Source organism: Lepisma saccharinum, chromosome 9, assembly GCF_977018435.1.
Source record: "Lepisma saccharinum chromosome 9, izLepSacc3.1, whole genome shotgun sequence".
Taxonomy (NCBI): Eukaryota; Metazoa; Arthropoda; class Insecta; order Zygentoma; family Lepismatidae; genus Lepisma; species Lepisma saccharinum.
The window spans coordinates 66186608-66197817 of NC_139237.1; the positions used below are offsets into that span (position 1 = coordinate 66186608).

General features: G+C 39.8%; 1 protein-coding gene across 1 annotated transcript; it reads right to left on the reverse strand.

Annotated features, from left to right (window-relative positions):
• Positions 1–734: 734 nt before the first annotated feature.
• On the reverse strand, positions 735–10886 carry LOC145992702 (uncharacterized). The gene is made up of 2 exons (XM_083129086.1): positions 10772–10886; positions 735–1911 (listed from the first exon to the last, which is right to left on the reverse strand). Exon 2 carries the CDS (start codon positions 1865–1867, stop codon positions 872–874), a length of 996 nt encoding a protein of 331 aa, XP_082985212.1. The 5' UTR covers positions 1868–1911; positions 10772–10886; the 3' UTR covers positions 735–871.
• Positions 10887–11210: the final 324 nt, after the last annotated feature.

Here is an 11210-nt window from a genome sequence, read left to right on the forward strand (position 1 = left end):
ACTCTTCGCGTTTTGTAGCTCATTTTAAATTGTATATATATAACTTCCCTTCCTTGCTTTGTTCTAAAAAAACATCCAGAAAATTAATTTTATGAATCACTTCTCTACTTTTCACTGTATACGTTTTTTCTCTTCACAGTTGTACAAATCCTGATAAAGGTGAAGGCAATGAGCTTTTGAGAATGCTGCACAATTTGGCAATGTAGGGGCAGGTCTACAATGCAAGCAGCTGATTGCATTGTCTGCTCTCTTGCCCTTCGTGTAAATTTGAAATTGCTATGATAGTGCAATAGGGTTTTTCTCTGCCTAGTACAGTAGTAATGCACAATCTCTCCACCATGATTCCTGTAGCAATTGAAGGCTTAGAATGTAATAAGAATTTAATATCCCTCTCCCCCCACACACACACTATCTATTATAATTCCCTTGGCACAATTTCAGTCCTGTGCTGTACTTTTGTAGTAAAATTTCCATCACAGAGTAAATCCTCCCCCCTTTTAAGAGCTCTGTGGATGGAACCTGCATCCATAACCCTCCGCTCCATCTTCCTGTGGTTACACAACTTGGCAAAGAATGCTTGCCAGCATTCTAAATGAACATGACAGTATACTTCAGAGCAGTTTTTAACACCAGTTAAGAGATTGGAACCCTCTTACAGAAAAAAATATGCAAGTTACGTATTAAATATACTACATTTAAATAAAAGAATATCAAGTGTAATGGTCTATTTACACATTGCAGATCAATATGTGAAGGTAATCTTGTTACTTCAGTACAAAGATGTAAGATTCAGGAACCATTACAGTAATACTATAGAATCCAGAAAGGGAACTACGTGGTAACTGACAAGGTTTTGTTTACAGATTAGATGTCATTCTTTACAACTGGTGCTTCTCTCGCCTTTAAATACATTACTATTAATTTCTTGGTGGTGGACTGGAGTATTCATGAGCGTGGAAGGTGTCTGTTGGGATTTGATGCGACGACTGCCTCTAGAGTTGCCTAGCAAAGATATTGTCACTCTTGTGGAATTCATCAACTGCATTCTAACGGGGCATTTGCGGTATGCAGCGTGATGGCCACCACCACAATGACAGCAGATCGGATCATTCCGAGGACGCAAGCAATAGTCCACCGTATGAGGATCGCCACATCGGACACAACGTGGAATGTGTTGGCAGTTGGCAGCGACATGCCAGAACCCTTGGCATCTGAAGCACTGAATGGGGCTATTCGGTCTCTGTTTCTTTTGTGCCTGTAGCTGTGCTGTGAACATCCTTTCCGGCACAGCGATGAATCGAGCCACATTGAAGAAATTAAACCCTGAATGAAGCAAAGTTTCATACTGTTGAAGGTCCAAGATCTCTATCTTCAAGTGTGCTGTGGTCGTTGATCCTGTGTGAATTCTATCTATTTCTCCACAAGAATACCCTCTGGTGCGCAGTGCCTCCGTTACGTCAACAAGCGGGATGGCTTGCGGGAAATTTCTTACAATCAGCGCCTGCTTGAAAGGTTTATCTACAGATGAAAATTTGGTGACTTGAACGTTGCTTCCGAAATACGAGGACATATCCAAGGAGGCTAATCTGCTTGCATCTTCCTCGTGTGAAAAAGATAAGATTATACCAGAGCATGTTTCCGTAGTCTGAACACTCCCAATTGGACATGTATCTCTCAGCATATCCTGAAGTGCCTTAACATTTGTCTTCTGGGAAATGTACAATAAGAAAACTATTTTACTTTTGTCATTTGGCAATCCTGGTTGTTCAATTCTACACTCATTGGAATTGTTGTTGTCTGGGTGCATGGCAGAGACAAGTTGATCCGACTCAACCGGGCAACTATTGCTTATATCTTCCTCGGCCATAACTTCTCATGTATGAGCTAATGCTCCTTGAACCAAATTATATACTGTGAAAGAAAAAGAAAAAAGAATAGTCAGTGTACTCTAATTTTCGTACCACTTATTATAAGACCTTTTGGCAGCAAACATTAATTTCTATATAGAGTATACACGGGCAAAATTCAATACACAGTGCATTGGTCATTTAGGTGAAGCAATATTTATAACTCCTTTTAAGAAGTCAGTTTTGCTGCTTCTTGAAAGTGGAAATTTTCTAACCAGGTTTTCATAGTATGAAAATAAGTGAATATGTATTATACTTTATACATAAGGACCTTGTTTTTTTGCAAATGTTATAACACCGAAAAATGTTAATTGTTGAAAAGGTAGCTATTTATGTAAAACGAAAATACTGCAAAAATCACTCCCATATTCCAGGCTTAAAAAAATCAAGTGTACTATATTTACGCACGTAACGTTCACACTTTCCAAAATTCTATCCAAAAGAAATATTATGGTGCGTGTTATATATTAAATATATCCAACAGCTACATGAAACCACATGTAAATGGACATTACCTACGATTTTTCATCCTATACAGGAACGTTTTGCGTCACTGAGGAAAGTGGTGGGCATCTGACGGGAGTTCGATGTGCACTTACAGTCACTTGGGGCCCGTAACATCGGTATTTGTTGTGTGAGAAGATTTTCTTTTCCGTTACCGAGTGAAGTGGCATGGTTCTGGTGGTGATCGATGGTGCATCTAGTGTCACACGGGAGCCACATCATCGTCATTTGTCATACGAGAAATGTCTTTCGTTTTTGGCAGAGATAGGGTGGTCACCTACCTTCACACAAGTATAACATCGGTATTTGTCGTGGGGTTGAATTTATATGTTGGAATTGTTGTTTTAAGTCCACTTCATGCACATGGAGTTTAAAGTAGGATCCGAACCACTGCAATGTGTCTCCACGGGTATCGAACCCGGGAACCCTTGATTACATGGCGATGGGGAATATAGAACCAATGAACATAGTGATGGACAATTTGCCTACTGTTATCTTTGCTATAGGTTGTACAGTTGCTTGAAGATAATTGTAGGCAATTGTCCATGCTTTTTCGCTTTACTTCATGCCATGCAAGTCTCTCATACTGATTTTTATTATTTAGTGTTGCTTTTCTGACGCTGTTGGCTAATTGTGATGATGAAGATGATAATGATTGGATGAAATTGATTAAAAGTAGATAAAAAGCGACGCATAAAAACAATAAACACAATTTTGTTATTGATGAATAAAAATCATCCCTGGTAGGATTGATTAATAATTTACCCCTGTTGGCTGGGATACTTCGATGGCAACCCTGGGGGGGTAAAGATGGCCGGAGCATGGGCTGATCACATCAGCTCAAAAATGGCCACGATCTAGAATGTATGGAGCCCTACCCCCCACATCCCCTAAATGTGCCTTCATGGCATGGTGTTCTATGCAGGGGAAACTTTACCTTTACCAGCGAGAGGTTCTTTCCCTCCCTTCACTCCGTCAATTCGAATAGTAATCGGTGCTATATTTTCCCATATTTCAACATATCAACGTTTCAAAGGGATGTTGCAACCTCCACCAACAACCCGTGGGCACGTTGCTGTGTACCAATGCAAGCAAACTATTTTTCTTCTCTTGTTTACCCCTCCCCCTCCTTTCACATGTAAAAAATAATTGCCGGCCTTCGTGGCAGAGTGTTTAGCACAGCGCGCTACAATGCCACAGGTCCCGGGTTCGAATCTCATCCTGGGCATTGCATTCTTTGCAACTGCTCTTCATAATTTCATCATATCATCACTCATCTTTGCAATTCGCCAAAAGTGGCATATAAAGCGAAGTAAAATCAAATAAAAAAAATTGTTCTTTGGACGCTATCTGACCCCAAGCATTGATGTGTGCACAATGAAGGACGTACTTGCAAAGGGGGGGGGGGGTTCAGGGGATCCGGACCCCCCCGAAAGACTTACCAAGTACTAAAATTAAATAATGAAAATATAATTGTTTAGCAGTTCTTATGTAATCAATGATTATTTATTTCCGCTGAACTTCTTACAAGGCAAGAAATTTGGCTCATATGGCTTAGGACTGTTCCGAACAGGCACGTATCCAGGAATTCCTTTGGGGGGGGGGGGGATGAACACAATTTTTTTAAGGGGTATAGATAGAACCTCACAATTATATGTTTAAGGTCAGTGGTGGCAATTTGGTTCCAAAACCGGGGGGTGGGGGTTGCAAGGAAAGTTTACTTTCTCTTGTTAAACAAGGCTTAGGATTAAGAGGCCATAGTATGGAGGCAAAGAAATGGGGAGCAACTATCCCCTAATTCGTCACCACTGTTTAAGGCTGTGATTTTAATCAGAACGTGAAATCGGAACATTTTTTACCACTCGTTGACTCCTCAGTTTCCATTAACCTTGTGTGCCGGAACCATCTTAGTATTGTATGTTCGTCCATTTCTTCTCATCAGGCATCAAAACATCTGTGTACCAGGTAACCAAAAAGTGTTTTACGAAGCTGTTGCACATGCACGGGATGGACAATCAAGCCACTCGACAACACAAGATTCAAACTGTGTGCTGCGAACTGGACACAGACAGTTCTTGAATATTTCTCTGATTCGAGCCTGAACACCATTAATGTGTCTTGTCCTCCCATGTTTGCAGCTCTTTTACAAGCCGAAACCCACCAAATTGTTCATATTCAGGCCTAAGCACTCGCAAGTGTTCAAAATTGTCTGTCACAGCTTCCGCAGTCTAATCATATATTGGCACGAAACAAAAACAAAGGATGTCTTCTATAGAATACAGTGTCACGGTATCTAGTGACATGTGAAACACAGTTCGATATAAATTATTTTTGTTTATTGATTCATTTTATGTTCAAATATAAAAGTGTGAGGTTCTTTATTTTGTGGATAAATTTGTATCCGAGCCAGACGTCGGGAGTTGGGAAACGGGTTTTTCCTGAGTGACAGCCGAGTTGTCATTGCTTTGAAGATGACATATTTGCACCAACACGGAGAAAAGAAGGATTATTTTCGTCAAGACCGGGCTTCAAGTCGCGGCGGGCGGTCGAACCCATGTTCACGGATGACCAGGAAAATCAGCTGGAGCCCAAGCTGCAAGGATCAAAGACGCATCGGTGACCGCGTTTCAAGACAATGGAGCAGAAATCGAAGCCAAGCCACCTGAGAGTGCTCTTCAACGGACAAATTTGAATCTCTTATAAGAACAAGCGTACTACCATTCCAGACACAGTTTTGACCCGGATTTCATAGAGAGAGCATCTCCGCGCTACACTCTCGCGTGATTATTGTTTTGTGTCCGTGAACTGTGTTTTCTTACGTACCGTGAGCGAATTGCAGATAGAGAGTTACCAGTGTGCGAGTTATTTTGGTAAAGTATTACGCGGTGATCTGTTTTTGCCAAGCGTGGACTACATAATTATGAGCGGCTAAAGGAGATAGAGAAGGGAGTCCGTCGACTCCCCTGACGCCCGCAACGATGCAGAAGCCAGCCAGACGACGCCAAAACCAACCACTGCTCAAAGCCCGAAGGACGTTTCCAGATCGACGTTCCAACCAAAGCCCGAAGGACGTTTCCAGATCGACGTTCCAATTGATGCCCGACACTAGAGATATTCCGGACCGTCGCGTGACCACGTACACCCGACGCTAGTGACAAGAGGATCGCCCGAAGTGCTAAGGAGGTGCAAGTACACCATATCGTCGCAATTATTCTTCGTCGCGATCAACCTCGGAGAACAATTTCGCCACAAAGGAACCGTGTGCAAGTCCCGCGTCCAGGAGCGACGAATGACCACGCAATGTAGCAGAGTCCGGTAGAGTATACTTCAGAGGGTCTATGTCCATGTAAACGTGCATTGCTAGTATCAACACCGTACTGTTAACGCCGAAGTCTCACTTATTTGCAAAGTGACTCAGGAAACCCCAAACCTAACTTCCGCGTCTGATAATTTTTTGATATAGTTATAAAAAAGGGTAATTTCATGTTCAGATGTTCTAATTTAATTGTCTGCATTCAGGGTCAGAAGCTCCATTTCATTTCTTTAATATTTAGTGTAAATTGTCAAAGTGCTCCATTTCTTGTGTAACCGACCGCCCCGTCGCGCCATTTAATTTGTCAATACTTGACTGATGAGTCCTTTTTATTGTAGAAAGCGTAATTTTTTATTGCAAGGTCGTGCGCATGAAGTAGTATTATTTGTTGCATAGTGGATTTTGATGTAATTTTTGCTCGCGCCGACGATTGATTTGTGTATTCCGGCAGCTGGAGCCAATTGAGTTTTTGCATCCCTATGTAATTGTGTAGTTGTTCTCATTGGACGAGAGAGGCTTATGTGTATTACCCCCGTCCGAGAAACTTGTATAATGTCGTGCTTACGACTGGATGTATACGTTCATTCGAACGAAAGATTTAACCATGCCGACCCAATTGTCTTAGTTAACCGCTCTCCGAGGGCTGGCACTTAAGTTAATTTAAAAGAGCACAGGAGCTGGCAGACAAATGCCCTAAATTCACATAAAGGTTTAATAATTAAAAGGAATGATATGTTAATGAGATCCATGATTTGTATCTATACTTCACATGTAAAAATACCTCAGAGGTGTGAAAGAGAGAAAGAGTGAATGAGTGAGCGTTTGAGGAGGCTTTGTAAAGAGTTGTTGATTGCAATATTTTTTTTGTTGTTACAATATATATTCACTTTTTACCGTTCGTCAGTGTTGTTATTTGACGTTTTTTCAGGTACCGGATATTATGCTATTAGTGTGTTATGATTGTTCGAATCTACATATCCAAGGTAAACAAAACAGTACAATATTTCAAGGTATTTATCCCCGCCTCGCAATAGTATGACAATAAACGACCGTCTCAGTACCGAACTTAAAAACTGGACCGAGAGTCACGACCGGTTTCCCGTACACGTAACGACGTTTGGCCCCGTGCCGGGGTATGATTGACACGTCATTTCGGGGACCGTGAGTGCACTCGTTACAACAGCTGGATCGCGAAACAATTATTGCACAGTGAAAACCCTTCCGTTCCCAACACATCTAATGTTTCTTCTCCCAATATGATCAAATGCTTACTCATTTAGGTATCTCCAGTGACGTGCCCAAGGGAGGGTTGGTGGGATCATAACCCCATTTGAGACAGTCCTTAAAAAAATAACGTCAAAAACAGGAAAATATGGCAAAATAAAGGACTGACCACCAAAAATAGTATGCGTAACCCCTCTTCCTGCCGAAAATCGTTGGCACGCCACTCTTTATCTCGAACACATTTTTAAAAATCAACTCACCAGAAGTTTTTATAATTTCGTATTAGAGACTGAAGTAAAGCACCTTTAACACGAACAAATAAATCATGAACAAGTCCTTGAATTGAACACTTAAAAGGAAATGATGTCAGAGACAACACCATTTTTCTCATTGGATCCAAGGTTCGGTCAAAGAATTTCCATTTAGGAATGGTTCTAATTAACGAGTATTTATATCCTCAGTATATTCTAGAACGTTGCTCAGATAAACAATTTATAGATATTGCCAGTAGTTCGACTCCACTTATTCAAGAACATTCCCTCTCGCGCCTTCCAGAGATTAAAAATTACAACGAATCGCTCTACGTGTGGCGATACCTTTGCTGTGCAGCTTCCAAATGCTGACAAGTCTCTAAATAGTGCTCAAGTTTGCTGCGACAATACTGAAAGCTCAAGAAAAGTATACGTGCAATATTATCAACAACAGGGTTATAGAACATTCTCCGTCTTGCCTTGATAAGTATTTCTCCCCTTAAATTATCGTTACATTATTCAAGAAGCAAAAATCCTAATTTTATCTAATGTAAACACAAATATTTCCTGAAGGTGCGTGTGATTCCCACCTTGGATACGCGCTATTAATAATAAGAGGGGTTATAGAACATTCTCCGTCTTGCCTCGACAATAATTTCTCCTTAAATTATCGTCACATTATTCAAGAAGACAAGAACCTAATTTTAACTAGTGTAAACTGAAAAATTTCCTTTCCTGGGGACGGGGGCTCGAGCCACCTGATTTCCACCTTGGATACGCGCTATTAAAATAATAAGAGGGTTATAGAACATTCTTCGTCTTGCCTCGACAATAATTTCTCTTTAAATTATTGTCACATTATTTAAGAAGACAAGAACCTAATTTTATCTAGTGTAAACAGAAAAATTTCCTGAAGGTGGGGGCTTGGAGCCCCCTGATTCCCACCTTGGATACGCGCTATTAAAATAATAAGAGGGTTATAGAACATTCTTCGTCTTGCCTCGACAATAATTTCTCTTTAAATTATCGTCACATTATTCAAGAAGACAAAAACCTAATTTTATCTAGTGTAAACTGAAAAATTTGATTCCTGATTCCCACCTTGGATACGCGCTAGTAACAATAACAGGGTTATAGAACATTCTCCGTCTTTTCTTGATAATTATTTCTCTCAAATTATCATCACATTATTCAAGAAGCCAAAATCCTAATTTTATGTAGTGTAAACAGAAAAATTTCCTAAAGGAGGTGGGGCTCGAGCCCCATGATTTCCACCTTGGATACGCACTATTAACAATAACAGGGATACAGAAGATTCTCCGTATTGCCTCGAAAATATGTATCTCCTTAAATTATCGTCACATTATCTTATTTCACACCACAAGAAACCAAAAACCTTATTTTTGTTAACCGAAAACTTTCCAGGTGTAGGGGCTCGAGCCCCCTAAGCCCCCTCCTTGGATACGTGCTTGGTTCCTAATATTTGTATACGCACACTACCACTTATGATAATATGTATAAAATATTAATCAGCAATTGTAATAAGCAATTAAAAGTGGTCACCGTACTATTATTGTTGCCGTTAATTCTCGTGCCAGAGCAGTTGTTTTTATACAAATTTTGGCGACCTCAACTACACGTAACCTAGATTATGAATACATGCTGTTATATATCAATTATCTTACCATCTTTTTACCTATTCATGTAATACAGTATGTAACATTCTTATTCGTACACACGGATTTTCAAAGAAAATGCTTTAATATCTGAAAGGAAATACACTCTTTTGAAATTGTTTCTTTACAATTCAATAACTAATATCATTAGGAACATAAAATCTTACCCAAATTCTGTATAACCAATGACAATAATAAATTAAATAAAACTGAAAGAGAAACATGCCATTTTTTGTACAACTTTTCTATTCGTACACTTAATAATATAAAAGAAAAAAGTATATTCAGAGCAAATTGACTGACAGTTCTAATACTTTGATGTGTATACTTTGGCTTGACACCTGTTCTTCATAGAATTAACAAGTTTCCGACATGTTTCAGAGCTTATTTTATTCCACTCGGCTTGCACAACAGTTTTCAACTCTTGTTTGGACTTGACGCCTGCTTTATGAACTCGCCTCTTCAAAATTGCCCATATATGCTCAATGGGATTTAAGTCTGGACTTTGAGCTGGTGTTTGTAGTAGTTTGGGCACATTCCATGTTATGCTTACTGTCATTGTCTTGTTGGAATCTGTAGTTAGGCGGCATGTCCATTTTTTTGGGCACTCTGCTTTACATTGTTCTTCAATATGTCCAAATAGACATATGCCCCCATGATACCATCAATAAACTGGATGGTACGTACTAACACCTTTGGACAACATACAGCCCCAAATATTTAATGACCCACCACCGTGTTCAACTGTTGGAACTGTGTTAATGTGATCATTGTCTTTATTTGATTTTCTCCAGACCCTATTTATCCCATCTGACCCGTATATAATAATCTTGGACTCGTCTGACCATATGCCACTATCCCAAAATTCCTGGTCCTTGTGGATGTGCTCTTTCGCGAATGAAAGTCTATTCCTGCGATTCACCTTATTTACATACGGCCTCATTCGTGGTATTCTGCAATGATATCCATGCTTCCACAAGGCACGTCGGACAGTTTGATTGGACATCATCTTGCCAGCAACATTTTCTACTAACGGTCGTAACTGAGGAATACTGTTAGTCGGGGGTTTTCTCGCACTCTTTTTAAAATAAAGCGTTCATCACGTTTATTCAACCGTCTCTCTCTTGGTTTTCTCGGCACATTATGTGTTGAACCTTCCTCTCTAAATTTGTTTACTATGTATTGAACTGTGGAGTGTGATTTAATAACTGTTTGTCCAATTTTTCTTAACGAATAACCTCTAAGAGCCAAATTTATAATAACATCCTTCAGATCGGAACTAAGTTCCTTCACCTTGCCCATTTCGAACACGCTGATAGATAGACGATAGGCCTACAACAATACCTACGCCAGCATTCCGCTTGACGGGGAGCGCGTCTGCATGTTCAAATTTGTTACGAAGTTGCAAACTGCACGAAATCGCCCGAATAGCGGTGGCGCTGTATGCGAGGAAGATTGAAACTCTTGCCTGTACGAATAACAATGTTGCATGAAACAGCGTGTTTGTCTCTTTTCACACAAATTATATGCTCTGTTTATACACTTTGAACATACATTTTTATTGACATTTGTTGGTGAAACCTTCATTAACATTAATTTCCAGGTACATATGAAAATGATTATATTTACTAGTAGATATCACATTTTTTCCTTCGGAAATTCTATGTGTACGAATAACAATGTTACATACTGTAATAATAATACAAAATTAATTAATTTACGTATTTAATTAATAATATTGTAATATTCCCCGAAATGCATTTCTAGTTGCGTGACTATGCACAATCTAAGACTCCCTCTTCGGAAGTTCTATCAAACTGGTACCTATGCTGGTACCTCAGGAGAGCAGAAGAATTAAATGTGCACATTACAGTACATATTTCTACCAAATCTTGCCTGCCATGAAGGTGCTAGGTTCCCGACAAAGCCTTGCTTATCAATGGTGTCCCCGAGACCTAAGTTTTAGAGCGACATTTAATTTTGATAGGCGTTTTCCTTCCATCGTTTTTTACCATGGTAACAAATGAATAAAGCCAGTGATCATTGTTCGCCCTGCAAGTTTTGACGTAACATTCTTGACAAAAGGTAGAACGTTCTGAGCCTTCGATTGAAGAATATGTCGCTTTAGAAAGAGCAACATGTTATCTAAAGCAGAACAGAGAAGTAACTTCAGAACGTGACAAAATGGTCAGTCAATTCCCTGGATTCAGCCAATAGCAGATAACGGTGTTGGTGGTTGAAATTGTCAACGCCAATACGGAAGCAGATTAACATTGTCAAAAAAAGTGTTAAACTTGGAAAGGAGATTAGTTGCATTTTATGTTGATCTCAGAGC

Excerpts from the sequence above, each read along its gene's own strand:
- LOC145992702 (XM_083129086.1), bottom strand. The coding sequence starts at position 1,867 with ATGGCCGAGGAAGATATAAGCAATAGTTGCCCGGTTGAGTCGGATCAA.